This window comes from Sturnira hondurensis, unplaced genomic scaffold, assembly GCF_014824575.4.
Source record: "Sturnira hondurensis isolate 20B ecotype Veracruz unplaced genomic scaffold, ASM1482457v3 Scaffold0013299, whole genome shotgun sequence".
Classification (NCBI taxonomy): Eukaryota; Metazoa; Chordata; class Mammalia; order Chiroptera; family Phyllostomidae; genus Sturnira; species Sturnira hondurensis.
In genome coordinates this window covers 7,946,318-7,964,653 of record NW_028085930.1, presented here as the reverse complement: position 1 = coordinate 7,964,653, position 18,336 = coordinate 7,946,318, and the positions used below count along the sequence as shown (strand labels likewise).

At 38.4% G+C, this 18,336-nt stretch overlaps 1 protein-coding gene across 4 annotated transcripts in view; it reads left to right on the top strand.

Annotated features, from left to right (window-relative positions):
- Window positions 1-18,336, top strand: part of NEK11 (NIMA related kinase 11) — a 216,306-nt gene that overhangs the window by 73,045 nt on the left and 124,925 nt on the right. For all 4 annotated transcript variants that reach the window (XM_037061295.1, XM_037061294.1, XM_037061296.1 and 1 more), the window contains exons 5-6: window positions 8,890-8,954; window positions 9,914-10,040. In XM_037061295.1, the coding sequence (XP_036917190.1) occupies window positions 8,890-8,954; window positions 9,914-10,040 (192 nt within the window). The remainder of the gene's footprint in view (window positions 1-8,889; window positions 8,955-9,913; window positions 10,041-18,336) is intronic.

The window sequence follows — 18,336 nt, the reverse complement described above, 5'->3', positions numbered from 1 at the left end:
GCACATAGTGTAGAGTTGGCATTTATTATTATTATCTTTCTGGATTAATGAATGAGCCCCATAAGATGGAATTCACCTTTGTGCCAAGGATACTTTCTAAAATGAACACACATTTATTGAGCCTCTACCAGGAGAAAAGAACTGTGTCAAGAGAAGATGACACAGAATGGCCTGAGTGTTTGCTGGGGCTGCTGGAGGCATTGGCAGGGCCAGATCTCCCAGCCACCTATCAGCTGTGTATAGGATCTTAGAATTTTCTAGAAGCAGTGCAGAGCCGTGGAAGGTGTTAAAATCAGAGGTTCAAGAGCTGATTTTTATTTTACAAAGCTGCATCTCTGTTCCCAGCTTAAGTCTCAGGAACACTGTTCCCAGACTGGGGTCTCCTATTTAGGCCTGGTAATTATAGTAATTGATGGCTATTATAATCATTAGTTGTTAACAACATCTCTTGTGAAGTCGGGGAATTATATAGTCCATTTAGAAAGATGTCAGTCAAAAATGGTTTGAAGAGTTTAGGAACATATAAACCCAAGAATTCAATCAAGTTCAGCCCACCAATTTTGCTAAATGTTTCCAGTGTTCAGAGGATGGTATAGGCAAGTAAGATGTGGACCTTATAGATCTTCTAGTTTAGCGAGAATGATTGGTCAACAGTAGAATATTGTGTCAAAAGAAGAACAGAAGTGGGAGAGCATATTTGACTTGCTGATGATGGTTGGAAATTAGGAGAAAGTCATTGAGGGGATCCTTTCCTAAGCTTGGGCCTCTAGGAAACAGAATTTGGAGCAAAGACTAAACTGCTGATACCTTCTAGGGAGGTAAGCGTGAGGACAAACTGAAGCCAGGCAAGGCTATGAAGCAAAGTGAACTTGTGTCTTGTTGTATTGGCCCTCAGTTTACAAAGAGATGGGTAGAGACAAGAGCAGGTTGCTTGACAGGGGAATTTGCATGGATTATACCCCTGGATGTACTTGAATAGGGGTATTTGCATGGAGTATTTGTATGGCTGATATCCAAGGCTTATACTTGGATAGCAAGCCTAGGGGAGAGAAAGGAGGGAAAATCTGTCTGTTTATCTTCCTTCTCCTCTCGCCTCTCACTGGTTCATACCAAGGGAGTTAACTTCCTTGCACTTTCATCGAGTTCCTTTCATTGCCACTTGGAATGCTAGATTCCACATCCTGTGGTATGATGTTTTATCCTAGTCCGCAGTGATAGGAGCCAGAGGGCCAGGCATTCACAGACAAGACTGATTGATTTCCAGTACCAGGGGTGGGCAGTATCTTTGGAAGGAAAGAAATAGCGGACTCCAAAGAGGTACATGGGGTTTGTATTAGAACAGTCCTGAGGGCAGATAGGATTCCGAGAGGCAGGGGCGGTAGAGGAAGGCATATAAATCCGAGCAGTGACACAGAGCAAGAAACATGTGTGTTGCATTTAAGACAAAGCAAGTACTATATTGGCTGTGACAGATGTGACAATTTCTTGGCCATGAATTTTTTCCCTTTAAAAGTTACTCCAAATATGTAACTAAATGTTTATTACTTTATTAGGTTGTTCATCTGAATAAATTAACCAATTGGAAAAAAATCTTTCATCAGGCCATTTCTTGAAGATGTAGAAATAGGTGAAAGGGGAGGCTGGAAACGGAGGACTCCACGTGCTAGGCTGTTGTTGATTCAGCCAGCAGCGGGGTCAGGAGGGTGTTGAGTGGGGAGTGATGTGTGGAACCCGTAAGGGGGGACAGTAAGGGGGAGAACAGTGCGGTTGGAACCACTCCCAATAGTTCAGTCTTGTTTCTCTTGAGGTAATCTGTATAGTTCAGCGGCTCTGTTCACCATTCATTCACCTTTGCTTGCTAGCCTCACATGGGCTTTCTTTTCTGGTTTTGGTGGTATAATATCAACAGCAATGCGAGCAATCACAATAACAGCCATCACAACCGTGACTCATTCATATGTCTGCTCCAAGGTCACTTTCTCTAAGGACTTTTCTGACCACTGATCTAAACCCTCATTCCCTACCCTGATTAGCCTGTAGTCCCTTACTCTGCTTTAATGCTAGTTTTAATTGTTAGCTGGTATTAGATTATATATCTGCTCATTTAGTTGTTTCCTGCCTATTTACCTTACCAGAACAAAACTTAAATAACACAGAGAATGTGTCTGTCCTGATCAGTCATTACCATTGCCTGCAGTGTGCTAAACACCTTATGGGTTTCTGTTTAACTTCAATGAGGCCAGAGAATCTGTGAACCGTCTGCTGCTGATTTTTTGTGATCCAGTGAGACGCGCTTTATGGATTAGTCCATTGACAATTTTTGTCAGTATTTTGTGTGTGCCTGAAAGAACATGGATTTTTAATTTTCTTATGCAATATTGAATTTATGCGGATTAGCTCAAGCTAATTGTTTTTCAAATCTATTACTGTGCTGCTAGGACCTATATCCTTACTAATTTTTTGTCTACTGAATCTATTACTGAAGGAGCTATGTTAAATTCTCCACTGTGGTTGTGGATTTGTCAGTTTTTGCTTAAATTTCTATTAATATTGATTTTCACCATATATTTAAGCCTGTCATAAGTTGTACAAAAGTATGGACTTTTAAAATCTTCCTAATAAATTATTGATTTGTTATGTAGTAATACTTTTTATTTTTAATTTGCCTAATACTGCTTTTTGCTAGCTTCCTTTTGCTTAGACTATCTTTTCTACCCTCTTACTTTCAACCTTCCCATGTCCTTATGCTCCAAGTATATTCTTTAGAACAGTTTTTAAAAATATATAAATAAATCAGTCCTGCTTCCCTCTGTTTTAATGGACAATTGTAGTTGTTGTGAGTAACAATATATGGAATGTACTTCTACTTTATTTTGTTACATTCTTTTTTCTCTTTTATTCTTTGGATTGGTCAGGTGTTTTATTCTCATTTTCTACTACCAGTTTAACAATTATACATTTTATTCCTAATGTTTACCCTTCAATTATTAAATTAAATAAATGGAGTTTTAAGTTAATCACTATATCTACCCTTTTTTAACATTACAAAGACTTAAACTCCCAAAACATTTCCCCTTCCTTTTATATTACTGTTATTTTCTCCACAAACTAGTGATTATCATTACTACTGTTATGACTCTTAAGCTGACTGTTGCTTAGAGTCCTTACAGTTATCCACCCCTTGGCTCACCATTCCTTTCTAGACCCAGGCCTTCCTTTTACGGCCATTTTTATTCTTCCCAAAATAAATTTTAAGTTGTATTATATTACTCATTAAGCATAAAATTACAGATTGACAGATATTTTGTCTAACTCTGAAAATATTATCTTCCTGACTTCTGGATTGTGTTATTGGTGTTGGGAAGTGAGTCTTTATCTAATTGTCCTTTTATTTATTTTTTAAAAACATTTTTCAATTTATTTTTAGAGACAGGGGAAGGGAGGGAGAAAGAGAGGGAGAGAAAAGTCAATGTGTGGTTGCCTCTTGCACATCCCCAACTGGTGACCTGGCCACAACCCGGGCATGTGCCCTGACTGGGAATCAAACTGGTGTCCCTTTGGTTCGCAAGCTGGCACTCAAACCACTGAGCCACACCAGCCAGCGCTCCATCTAATTGTCCTTTAAATTAATTTCTTTTATTTCAGCTAGTTTTCAGTATTTTCTCTTTGCAGTTGTTATTCTCTAGTATTAGAAGATTTTGTCTACTTGTGGAATGCTTTTATTCTCTTAAAATTCTGCTTGAGAATTTTAAGAGATCTGAACTTGTAAATTCATGTCTTTCTAAATTCTGAAAGTTTAAGAGAATTTTGAATCTGAATTTGTAAATTTATGTCCTTCTATATTCTGAAAGTTCCCTTTATTTTCTCTTTGGATTCTGCCTCTTCCCTAATCTCTTTTTTTTATTTCAGGGTATTTATTTTAGGCATGTCAAACTCATTTTCCTTGGGGACCACATCAGCCTCATGGTTGCTTTCAAAGGGCCAAATGTAATTTTAGGACTGTATAAATATAACTACTCCTTAACTAAGGGCAAGGAGCTCTACATTTGGCCCTTTGGAGGCAGCTGTGAGGCTGATGAGGCCCCTGGTGAAAACGAGTTTGACCCCCCTGTATTAGGTATATGTTTGGCTTTCACATTCTCTTCTTCTGTGAACCTCTTCTAGGAATCTATGTATACATATTCTAGAACTATACTCTTTTCTGTGTGTGGGTGGGGGCATCTTAGTCTGAATATGTTCATGAACTATTATTCCATTTTCTAAATCTTCTCTTTGTGTCTAGTCTACTTTCAAACATATCTATAGAATTCTTAATTTTCATACCTATATTAGTTTCAGTTCTAGAATTTCCACTCAATTATTTTTTAAATGTATTTAGAATCTAGTTCTATGGTGAAATTCTCCATTGTGTCATTTCCCCTGTCTCTAAAAATAGTTACTTTGAAGTCTTAATTTAAAACTTTTAATGGGTGGATCATCTATGGATTTGCTTCTATATATCTGTATTTTTCTTTTGGCTTTGGGCCATCTAGTCTTTTCTCTTGGTGGGTCTGGTAGTTTTTGAGTGAATGCTGGACAATATATGTGAAATAGCATAGAGATGCTGGGTGATGCTATCTTCTGCCGGAGAGGATTTAATTTTTTTCTGTCTGGTTGTTACAGGAGGGTCAGATTACCTCAATCCAATAAGAAATTGAGATGGTTTAAGGCTGGTTTAACACTTTGTGAGGACTGGTCTATTTTCAGTTGGCCCCAGCTGAGGACTGTAGTGCTTTTCTAAGACTAGAAAAGAAGGCCACCTTCCTCATCTTTGTGACTGTCCTGAAGGCTCCACTTAGTTTTGTAACCTCTTAGCATCTGCTTTCTCCTTAATGTCTTTCCCCTGAACAGTTTAAAATTCAGCAGGTGGCTCAGAAGAAAAATCCATGCACAATGTCAGACTCAACTTCTCTTTTGTTTCCTTTTGTCTGGAAGGTTTGTCCCTCAAGTCCTGGCTCCCTTGGTAATCCTGAACTATAATTTTGGTCTGATAAGCTCAGTGAAACTCTGCAAACTCTAGGCCATGACATTCTTCTTATGCCAAATGACCTGAGAGGAAAGCAATGTGTTGCCCTTTAGTGCCTTTTCCTTCTCTCCAGCTTCTGTCTCCTCAACTGCCTTAGTTTGTATTAGCTGATCTCTAATATCTTCAGAGTTGTTCTATAAGAAAAAGATTTTATCAGATTTTACATAGTTTAAATTTTTCAGTGTTTTCTGTATGACTGTAGAAGGTGGGAGATTCAGTGTGATGCAAGTTTACTCCATTATAATTGGAAGCTAAGGTTTTATTATTGAGGTTTTCATTTCAATACTCACATTTTCCTCTCAGAAATTCTATTCAGTTGTCTCTCAAATCAGCATCATTGGGGAGGTGTAGTATTCTATTTTTATCTTATGTTTTCTATTTTCCTTTATGATTTTAATTATTTAAAACATAATTATTTTATAGTTTAAATCCTATCAGATTATCTGACATTCCCAGAGCTGTAATTTCACTATGTTATCTGCTGATTTTTGGTTTACATTTGCTTCTGCTCAACACTCCAAGAGGGTATTAGTGGTTGAGGATCAATTTTTATGTTAATTTCTTGGCTTTAGAATTTCTGAGGCCATATAGCTATTGAATAGTTGAATCCCAAATATAAATGTACAGACACATGTGATTATAACCTATAAAAGGAGATTTTTTTCACTGTACAGATAAGCTTTCTTTTTTAAAATTTTTCTATTTTTTTTCAATTAAAGTTTACATTCAATATTATTTTATATTTGCTTCAGGTATGCAGGATAGTGATTACACAATCATATACTTTACAAAATGTTTCCTCAATATTTCTAGCACTCAACTGGCACCGCACATAGTCATTACAATGTTACTGACTGAGTTTCTTACGCTACACTTTACATTCCCGTGACTATTTTGTCAGATAAGCTTTCTTGTCATTTTGTTTATTGTAAGTGGATGTTTCATAGGTTTCTTTTTACTTAAAGTATGGACCACAGATAGGATTCTGACTTCATGTATATATATCAATTCTAATTTTCCACATTATATTACACGGGTTCAGTGTCTTGGCTCTTGTTTCTGTGAAGGCATTAAAGCCAGTTACTTAGACAAGCGCAACCCCTAGGTTTTCCCGTTATACAATCCTCAGTGTTCTCTTTATGTTCTGGTGGGCTCAGCTGTGCATGTGTGAAGGTATTTGTATGGGTGTTTTTAGGCAAAAAATTTTAAGTTGTTCAGTTTACCATAATTCCAGATGTAAAGGTCTTAACTGACATAATTTATATTGCTGGTTTATAGTAAGGTTTAATCTGTTATTAAATTTCACCATCAACACTATTTTCACAAATATGTAAAACCTGAACATTTGGATTATAATATGTATAATAGATTATATGTGTAACATATGTATAATATGTAATAGATTATATATCACAATTATAAAGCTTTGAATAATTGGTCTAAAACTGAGTATGATTACTGGGTATATGTAGATCATGCTACAAAAACTCAGTAACAGACTTCTGGCCAAGGTGGAGGCATAGGTAGACACACTGTGCTTCCTTGCACAACCAAGATAAGGACAACAATAATTTAGAAACAAAATAACAACCAGAACTGACAGAAAGGAGTTCCATAACTTACTGTATGGAAGTCGGACAACAAAGGAGATAAAATAGACACATTTATCCAGACTGGTAGGCGGGGCAGAGAGGGGTTGTGTCACAAAAAGTGGTGGCACCAGGGACGGAAGTCACCTCGGGCGCACAAGACATCGGTGGGTGGATCCTAGGCGCTCAGGCAGCAGCTGGCAGACTCTGGGCATGGCATGGCAACAGGCAGACCCAGCCAGGTGATGATTGTGAAGTGAAGCACTGTGTGTAAGGCTGCAGGCTGACTGGGCAGTGGTCCCACATTCATGCACAGATAACTGGGGAGCGAGACAGACCACGCAAACCAGGGTCCCTGTGTCAGGAAATAAAGCCTCAAAACACCAATTGAAAAGACCTGTGGGGGTTGAGGTGCAGGGAGGGACTCCCAGCCTCACAGGAGAGTTTGTTGGAGAGACCCACAGGGTCCTAGATTGTACACAAGCCCACCCACCCTGGAACCAGCACCAGAAAGGCCCAGTTTGCTTGGGGGAAGGGGTGGAGGGGACTGCGATCCAACAGAGAGTGGAGCAAGGGCCATTGTTCCTTCTTGGACCCCACCCCACATACAGGGTCACAACCCAGCCACTGGGTTGCCCCGCCCTAGTGAACACCTAAGGCCCCGCCCTTCATACATAATAGATGTGAACAGACCAAAACATTATGGCTCAAGCAGAAGAACAGCTCAAAGCTCCACAGAAAATACAGCTAAGTGATGAACAGATAGCCAACCTATCAGATGCATAGTTCAAAGCACTGGTGATCAGGATGCTCACAGAATTGGTTGAATTTGGTCACAAATTAGATGAAAAAATGAAGGCTCTGCTAAGTGAAGTGAAGGAAAATGCACAAAGAACCAATAGTGATGAGAAGGAAACTGGGACTCAGATCAATGGAGTGAATCAGAAGGAAGAAGGAAACAACCAAACAGAAAAGAAGGAAGAAACAAGAATTTTTAAAAAATGAGGAGAGGCTTAGGAACCTCCAGGACATCTTTAAATGTTCCAACATCCGAATTATAAGGGTACCAGAAGAGGGAGAGGAAGAGAAACAAGTGGAAAACTTATTTGAACAAATAATAAAGGAGAACTTCCCCAATCTGGCAAAGAAAATAGATTTCCAGGAAGTCCAGGAAGCTCAGAGAGTCCCAAAGAAGTTGGACCCAAGGAGGGTAATTACAATGTAATTGTAATTACATTGGTTGGACCCATCATTACATTAGCCAAGATTATAATGAAGGAGAGAATCCTAGAAGCAGCAAGAGATAAAGAGACAGTCATCTACAAAGGAGTTCCCATCAGACTGTCAGCTGATTTCTCAAAAGAGACCTTGCAGGCAAGGAAGTAATCCAAGTCATGAAAGGCAAGGACCTACATCCAAGATTGCTCTATCCATCAAAGCTTTCATTTAGAATTGACGGGCAGATAAAGTGCTTCTCAGATAAGGTCAAGTTCAAGGAGTTCATCATCACCAAGCCCTTACTATATGAAATGTTAAAGGGACTTATCTAAGAAAAAGAAGATAAAAAATATGAACAGTAAAATGACAGCAAACTCACAATTACTAACAACCACACCTAAAACAAAAACAAAAACAAACTAAGCAAACAACTAGAATAGGAACAGAACCACAGAAATGGAGATCACATGGAGGGTTAGCAACAGGGGAGTGGGAGGAGGAGAGAGGGGGAAAAGGTAGAGAGAATAAGTAGCACAGATGGTAGGTAGAAAATAGACGGTGGGGGGGGCAAGAATAGTATGGGAAATGTAGAAGCTGAAGAATTTATGACAAATGAACATGAACTAAAGGGGGGAATGTGGATGGGAGAGGGTGTGCAGGGTGGAGGGGAATGAAGGGGGGAAATGGGACAAGTGTAATAGCATAATCAAAATATATTTTTTAAAAAACAGTAACATCTGGCCTATTGAAACAGTTGAAAACATCTCAATTTTTTTTCTCAATTACATGTTCTCCTGAATTAAAGCTGTTTTTTTTTTTAAAAAAAAAAACCCTTCTACTTCCTTACACAAACAATAAAATATGGCTTTTGTAGCTTTCAAGCACTAAAAGACATATCTCTAGGAATGTATATTTATGTGTAAATTACTTCACATACATCATCTATATTATATATGTTAAGATTTAAAATTTCTACATTTTGCATGACATTATATATCCTTTTTTGTCTTTTTCTAGGAGGATACTTCATCGAGACTTAAAATCGAAGAACATTTTTCTGAAAAATAATCTGCTTAAAATTGGTACGATTTTTAAGAATCTGTATTCCAGAAACATGGGAGGGTATACTATTTAGATGTTATCGATATATTAAATTGAAGTGCGTGACACCTAGGACTATCAGAGTATCACTGGGTTATTTAAAGTTCTCAAATTTTTGTTCTTATTTGACTGGGGCCAATAAAACCCAATTCTTTTGTTTCTGATTATCTGATGTAAATTGACATAGGAGATATTTGCTACATCCTGTGTAGATTCAACTAGTATTTTTTGAGTTCCTACTCCATAGCAGACACGTTGCGAGTGGTGAGACTTGTTTCACTAGTTTGGTTAGTTACTACAGATTTCCTTGCTTGTTTTATCTCAAGCAATTAGCGGTCATCTCAGATAAGTACAATATTGATGTAGTGGCTTTGTTAACCTTTTGTTCTACTTCAGGACTGTATCTCTGCTCATAATTGTTACTGGATTGTTTACTCCTCATGCGAGATGTTCTTAGAGAGGGAAGGCAGAAAAGCAACTGGTTAGGCGAGTATAGAGAAGCTGATGGAGTCAAATTTTTACAGTCATGTTCCTGAAAAGTCTCAATGCTTTTATTTAAACCTTTTCTTTATTGTAAATGAAGAACAAACTGCCTCCTCAGATAAAATTGCAAATCATTATGTTCATCCCTTTCAAAACATTGGTGCTTGTTATTCAGGCTTGAAATAGCTTTTTATTTCAAGTTGCTGGTCCTTCAAAATTCCAAAAATAAAGTTTGGTTTACGTAATTTATGTGACTGGATCAAAGTCTTCCTTCACCCACGAGGCTTATGTTTTTAAAGCTATTCAACAGTATTGTGTAATTTAAAATATATTTCTTTTTCCCTTTAAAATGCTACGAATCATTGCATATTAAAATTGTCCAATTAGATCCTCAGTTGTTAATTCCCAAGGCTGCTTTTCATTGTTTAAAAATATTCACATTAATTATTATTTCAAGGGGATTTTGGAGTTTCTCGACTCTTAATGGGATCCTGTGATGTAGCCACCACTTTAACTGGAACCCCCCATTACATGAGTCCTGAGGCTCTGAAACACCAAGGCTACGACACGAAATCCGACATCTGGTGAGTGGGCAGTGGGCCCGTCCAAGTGGCTTCCTCATCTGCCGTCCTGAGAGAGCAGTGCCTTTTTGGTTTGAGGATCATTTACTTACCGGATTTATTTACTTTATCCCTTTGAAATCTGAGTCATTTTGTGATCAAAAAGTAAAAGAAGGTTTTTAAATTTGGAACTTGACATGTTCCATTAAATTGATTTCAAGAAGTCTTTTTATTCCTAGATTAATTAGTTGGTTTGACTTTTTTCTTCTTGCACCACAAGGAAAAGTTCTTTCTTTTTTTTTATTTAATTCTTGTTTAAGTACAGTTTTCTGTCTTATATTCCCAGCCCTGGCCCCCCAGTGCTCCCCACCTCCCTCCCATTTCCGCCCCCCCCACCTTAGTTATTGTCCATGTGTCCTTTGTACTTGTTCATGTGAGTCCATCCCCCTTTCCCCTGTGATTCTCTCCCCTCTCCCCTCTGGTCCCTGTCAGCCTGTTCTGTATTTGAGTGTCATTGGTCATATTTTTCTTGCTTGTTTGTTTGGTTGTTTAGATTCCTGTTAACAGTGATATCATATGGTATTTGTCTTTCACCACCTGGCTTATTTCGCTCAGCATAATGCTTTCCAGTTCCATCCATGATGTTGCAAAGGGTAGGAGCTCCTTCTTCCTTTCTGCAGTATAGAATTCCATTGGGTAAATGTACCATAGCTTTTTGATCCAGTCATTGACCAATGGGCATCTAGATTGCTTCCAACTCTTGGCTATAGTAAATTGTGCTGCTGTGAACATTGGGGTGTATAGGTTCTTTTGGATTGGTGTTTCAGGGTTCTTAAGGATATACTCCTAATAGTGGAATTGCTGGGTCAAAAGGCAAGTCCAATTTTAGTTTTCTGAGAAAATTCCATACTGTTTTCCATAATGGTTGTACCAGTCTGCAATCCCACCAACAGTGGACTAGAGACCCCTTTTCCCCACACCCTCTCCAACATTTGTTGTTTATTGCTTTGTTTATGATAGCCATTCTGACTGGTATAAAGTGGTATCTCATTGTGGTTTTAATTTGCATCTCTCTGATAGCTAGCAATATTGAGCATCTTTTCATGTGTCTCCGGATCCTCTGTATGTCCTCCTTGGAGAAGTGTCTGTTCAAGTCCTTTGCCCATTTTTTAATTGGGTTGCTCATCTTCTTTGAGTGGAGTCGAGTGAGTTCTTTGTATATTTTGGAGATTAAACCTTTGTCTGAGGTATCATTGGCAGATATGTTTTCCCAAGCTGTTGATTCTCTTTTTATCTTGATACTATTTTCCTTAGCCATGCAGAAGCTTTTAATTTTGATGAGGTCCCATTTGTTTATTCTTTCCTTTATGTTCCTTGCTCTAGGGGACGCATCAGTAAAAATATTGCTGCGTGAAATATCTGAGATTTTCCTGCCAATGTTCTCCTCTAGGGCTTTAATGGTTTCCTGGCTTATATTTAAGTCTTTTATCCACCTTGAATTTATTTTGGTGTATGGTGTAAATTGGTGCTTGAGTTTCATTTTTTTGCATGTAGCTGTCCAGTTCTCCCAACACCATTTGTTGAAGAGGCTATCTTTAATCCATTTTATGTTATTGCCCCCTTTGTCAAATATTAATTGACTGTAGAGAGTTGGGTTTATTTCTGGGCTCTCTGTTCTATTCCATTGGTCTATGTGCCTGTTTTTATGCCAGTACCAGGCTGTTTTGATTACAGTGGCCTTGTAATACAGTTTGATATCAGGTATTGTGATCCCTCCTACTTTGTTCTTCTTTCTCAAAATTGCAGCTTCTATTCGGGGTCTTTTATGGTTCCATATAAATTTTTGAAGTGTTTGTTCTATGTCTGTGAAATATGCCATTGGTACTTTAATAGGTACTGTTCTTAATTTACAATAAACAATAAACAATAATTTATAATAACCTATTGTGCTAATAGGTTTCTGCTGGCCTATTAAATAAAGCATTTGTAATATTAAACACTGCTTTTTTAAAAATTTAAGGTTAACTTCTACCTCTGTGTGGAATGTACAGCTTCTCTTTATTGTTGATTTTAAGAATTTTTACTAACAATATTAGCTTTAAGGGCAAACTTACCATATTTGCCATGTATAATGCACATTTTTTGCCCAGATTTTTGAGGGAAAAATAAGAGTGTGTGTTATACATGGGTATAAGGATTACCCGCCGTGGGTGTAATAATGGGTGTAATAATCTCATGTATGATGTGCACAAAAACATGGGTGTGCATGATACGTGGCCAAATACTGTAAATTAAACAATTCTGTTTTCTGTATTAGATGCATCTTAGACTTCTCAGTTTTTCTGATCTCTTGTACCAAAGGAATTCCTCCTCCCTTGTCATGGAACCAGTTTAAATCTCAGCGCAGGAAGCATATGAGAAGCTATATTCTATTTTTAGTAATAGATCCTATTTGGGGGAAATTTATTTTTTTTTAAGAGGAAACGTACATAATGTTGGGCTAGTTAAGAGTGGAAAGAACAAACTGGCTGAGAGCCTGTTGATTAAGTAAATAGTCATTATATGAAAATCAACTTAATTAGTTCTGAGCTTTCAAAGAGGAGCCATGAGAAAGATTGTGTCCCATTTATTCCTCTAAAGAGCATTAAGTAGAATGTTACATTTCCTCTGGTTGGGGACGTGTAAGCAGGAAGCAGGAGCTGAGAGAGAGCACTGCGATTTGGTCTGGCTGGGGCAGATGCTGTCCACCACATCTTTTCCGTTCACATTTTAGCGATTTCTAGGTTCTTCAGTGGTTTTTTTTTCCTTGTTACTTTGTTTCTGTCTGGATAGTCTTTTCCAACTATCCTACAGTTTTTTCTTTATCACAACTTCTGCCAGCCCTTCCAAAACAATAACAATAACTATAACAATAACAAAAATAGACCAAAACACAAAGATATGTTTAGAGGAATGAGATTTTTTTAAAATTTTGCTTTATTGATTGTCTACTATTTGCCAGTGACAGTGTAAAAGCCTTAGGGTGTAAAATCAAAAGTGAGAGGATTCCTGACCCTCAGGGGATGTCTTCTTGCTCTTTTTGGAGTACATTTCTTCAGATTGAGAAAACCATTCTTGGGCTTTATATTGAAAACCATTCTTGGGCTTTATATTATATTGGGCTCTATATCTCTCTTCATACTTAATATTTCTTTATTATATAGACATTTAAAAATAGATAAGAATTCTTTCATGATTTAAGATGACGTGATATCTCAGAATGATGTTATATCATGTCATTTGAATTAAGAGTAAATTAATTTATAAAGCTGATCATTTAAGCTTTTGTAATACCATGTATCAAGAAAGCTGCTCATATTGACATTTACCTATATTTCCTTGCCAGATCGGATATGTGTCTCCTAGGAAACTTGGGCACCAGAACACACAGAGGGAAGAGTAGAGCATACAGTCTTTTTGTCCCAGTTGTGTGCCTTCTTTTTAAAAATAAAAACGAAGGAAACTTCTCCTGGCATTGTGTGAAGAATTAACGGAGGCCTGGCTGGTGTGCCTCAGTTGGTTGGGCATCATCCTGCAAACTGAAAGGTCACCAGTTCAATTCCCGGTCAGGGCACATGCCTGGGTTGCATGTTCAGTCCCAGGTCAGGGTGCCTACAGAAGAGAGTCAGTCGATGTTTCTCTCTCTCCGTCTTTCTCCTTCCCTTCCCCTCTCTCTAAAAAAAGTAAAAATAAACTAAAAAAAAAGAATTGTAGGAATATCACAATATTGCTCTAATATTTTAAGCTTGCAAAAATGATATCTAAGGCAAAAACTTAAAAAGCCAAAGCCTCCCAAATACAAAAATGCAGGAGAATTTTAATATATTTTTTGCAAGCCTTAGGTTAGCTCTCCTTATGGAGATTGTTGACTATTCAGCAAGTACAAGCTAATGATTTATTATCATTCTGACTCCAACAACCACTTAGTATGAATTTAGAAGTTCCCTTGATCATATCCAAATTAAAAAAAATCTTAGCTGGTGATGAAATCTCTACAGCCAAACCTAAAGTGGGAAGAATAACAGAGAACTATTAATTATAGTGGCAGATACATGAGTGTGACGAGTAATATTTGGGAGACATTCTTAGAAACATTAGATTAGATGGGGTTGACAATTTTTCTCTGAATCTCAGTAGGTAGCATCTGTTTATGTGGAATAGTTTCTTAGGATTAGATGAACTTGCGAATACTCAATAGGTATTGCTCTAGCACTAATAGCAGTATGTATTATATTTATAATGCTTAAATATAATACTGATTATATTTTCACTTGTTAATGTTTGCCCATATATAATCATATCTTCCTTCTGCAATCTGTTAACCCTTTGGGGAGTTGGAAAAAAGTAAGTGAGATGGGGATTTTGCTGAGAAGTCTATGATCTGCATTCTGTTTTCCCCAGAAGCCAACTGTGAAGTCAACAAAACAGACTGGAGGGGGGATGTTAGTGGAGACTACAGAAGGGAGAGAGGGCGGCCTCTATTAACTTCACGCATTCTACTACTTCTGACGCTCTGTCCGTCTTAAAGGAGCCCGTGGAGACTATGGAAGATGAGGGAAGCCATTGGCGTGCAGCCATTCGATCAAAGTGTGGAACAGTGGAGCCTGTTTCCATACCCAGCCTTCATGGAGTGCCTGAGCAAATAATGACTGGAAAGGGAAGGGTGCTTTGATCACAGTTTTCATTGCCAACTCATTCCCCCTCCACTCCAACTGTGAACACTGCCCATGTTCATTTCCCAAACGTTATGATTCACATGGAATCTGTGATTCTGACCCCAAGAATAGCCAAAGATGAAAAACAACAACAACCCATTCCCTTTTGCTCTGTCCTCTGCCACCCGGTGATCTCCATTCCCCCTTTTCTCCCCAGTGTTGGTCCTGCCTTCAGATCTTTCATTGGCCAAGTTCTTCTGGTATGGAGGGCATGGGACCACCACCAGGGAGGGAGAAGAGATGATCTGCCTTCAAATATTGTAAAGCTCCATTGTGGAAGAAGTAATTAGGAAGAGCTGGTAAGAGCAGGATGAAATTCACCCAGCTTGGTTTCTAAAATTTTGTGGATTTTCCCCAAAACAATAGTATGTTGGCAAGATATGGTAGAAGTAGAGCATTTACATTTCTTTTTAAATACTTAAAAAATTTGATTCCTCAGATACTCTAGCCACCTTTCAAATGCTCATCGGGCACATGTAGCTACTAATTATTGCATACAGAATTGCTCCAGCCCCTGCAGGCCTCGCCCTGGGGTTTTCTTGCATTCAGCCAGCCTTTGGATTGGGCAGCTCCTCCACCCTTTTCAGCTGCTGTTCTTACATTGGCCCACTGTGCCTTTCAGTGAGTACGTTTGGCTATTCGGGGTTCTTCTGTATTTAGGCCCTTTTAACCCCTTCACTGATTCCTCTTGCTTCCCTTCTGCCTCTTCTCACACGGATGCTGATGCTGTGCAGGTGATTGTGGTTTGTCTTTGCTTGCTTGTATTTTGAGATCTGAGGGGACACATTGTCATCTAAGTTTATTGAAAATGTTGGCCATGGTTTTGGTTTTACTTTCTAGCTGTTCTCTCTGTGTTACTTGGAGATTCAAGAAAGATGCAGAAACAACACTTTTAATGTACCACTATTTTCCCCCAAATACTCAGAGTCAGCATTTTAACAAAATGTCCACATGATTTGTATACACATTAAAACTTGGGAAAAACTGATAGAGGTTCTGAGACATGATAGACCCTTAATAACTGTTGCTATGTAATATTGCTCCTTAAATATTAGTTCAAGCAGCCCAATGTCTTTCATTACATTTAGATGCACTTTATGTTGATATTCGACTTCACCTAAGTAAAGACTTTTATTTAGAATGACACACACTAAAGCAAAACTCATTAGTCCTATATTAACTTGCCCTTACTCTCTATTTATTCAACTGCTTAAATTATGTGTATTCTCTTTTAGATGGATATCAGGGTGATCCTCAATTATATCAAATAAAAATATGTATTACTTAAAAGCTCTATATAGCTTTCCCAACCACCAGAGTCATGCATTGCTGTGGGGTAGGCTTCTCTTTGCAGAGTCTGAGCAGGTTTCAAAGAGTAAATTTAGTTATTTTGAGACAAGACAAAAAGTTTGAGCTACATTTGCAATTCACTATCAGCCCGTGCATCAGAAATCCTTTGGGCAGTTCCGGTGGACCTGAACAGATGGCAAGTTTGCAGAGTTCAGACGTGATGTGCTCCATGCACACCTGGTCCCCGCCTTCCCTCATAGCTGCACTCACTCCCTTGGGCGTTTATTTGCTTGCTTCACAGTTGGCTGTATTTTGGAAAAAGAAAAGCATGCAGATCATAGACTTCTGAGCAAATGCCCCTCTCACTTACTTTTTCAACTCCCCTCTCTAGCCCCTTTCCTTGCTTTCGCATTGCCATATTTAAGGTCTGGGAGTCAAATAAGAGAAAATCTTGCCCAGGGATGGAAATGATGAGTTTGAGATGATATAATTATTTTCATATAGAAATATCTGGTTGGAAATTGGAGAGAATAAAAACCATAGGTACACAGAGGCATAGTTACTAGAATGAAAGTATATATAGTAGATAGATTTTCAAACTGATAACAGGGTAATAAAAATCTGTTTCCCAAATGTCATGGTAGTTTCTGTAATCAGGTCATCTCATATTTCAGTTACCTGTGTCCACTCTTGGCAGGTGCACTGGGACCATCGCAGGTCCTTTTCCATAAGTTACTGGCTGATAAGTGAAGTCTTCCAACGTGTGATCAAGAGCAAGTAAATATCACTAATCCAAGTGAAATGGGTAAATGGAAAGCAGCATGCCTTCACTGTAGCTGAGAGAATTTCCAAAAAAGAGAATGGTCTTTTATCAATAATGATTACTGAGCTAGCCTCTGATTTTTCCGTCATCTGTTTAGCCAGATAATTCCACATTAAAAAAATCTTGATACAGTTGAACCTTGAACAACATGGGTTTGGACAGCACAGGTTGCTTTATATGTGGATTTTTTTTCAATAAATAGGTATTTTCTCTTTCTTATGATTCTATTAATAACATTTTCTCTTCTGGAGCTCATTTTATTGTAAGAACGCAGTATATTATACATATAATATGCACAGTGTGGCAATCAAGTGTTTATGTTATCAGTACGCCTTCCAGTCAACAGTAGGTTACTTAACTATTAACTGTAGTTACTTAACTACTATGTAAGTTTTGAGGGGGAGTCAAAATTATACACAGATATTTGACTACGTACAATCCTAACCCCTGACTTGTTCCAGGGTCGACTGTATATTCATCAGATATGGTTCAGGTAGAGTTGTGTCTTCAGAAAACCGGGGTTTGACCTGGCGATCAGCTCACTGTGCTTAATAGACCACTAACCAACCCCCTTTCCCTGCCAAGCAACAGAAAAACTAAAGCCAAACCTGCCTGCCTCCCTTTGGTTTTGCCACAGAGGGTCTCATTTGCTGTGTGCCCTATACTTGCCATGGCTGATGCCCTGCATGACTTGTCTCAGGCCCCAGGTATCCACCCAGGTGGATTATGGGTCCAGATAGGAGCTGAGGTAAACTTGGGAAGTCAGCCCCTGCTTGAAAGGCTTCATCAGAGTTCCTCATGATCTCCAACTCCAGATAGTCTTCATGATCAGGACCGCTTTCATTGGCACAGCCTGGAGAGGTGGGGTAGCACAGAGTTTAGGGCTCCAGAGCCCTGGGAGCCTAGCTCCACCACCTACTTCTTATGGAGCCGTGAACTATTGACCCAATCTTACTGTTTCCTCATCTGAAAATGGGAACGATGATCATAATTCCTGCTTCATTGGGTTTCTTATGAAGATGCTTTAATGAGTTAAAATACGTAAAGCATATAGAACAGGGGCTGGCTTGTAGTAAACACCATTAAAATTTTAGCTATCATTTTCTTTATTATAAAAGTATTATTGGAGTTATTATTATTATCATTTGTGTTATTGGTAAGACAATATAATAATCTGCTGCCAAGACAGCTCAAAATGTTCTGGGTCCAGGATTATTGCTCCCATGTAACCCTTCAGACCTGTCAGAGCCAGGAGAGATTGTTCAGGTTCGTTCAGCTTCTAACCCAAGTCCCGAGAGAGACTGAGCCTGAAGGGTTGAATTAAATCCTCTGAAGAGAGTGTGTGGGGACTGACATATGGAGAGACTTCTATCCTTGGACCTGTGAGTTCTTTTTTTCAGTGTTCAAATTATTACATGGACACTAGATTACATAGCAGGTGTAGCCAATGTGA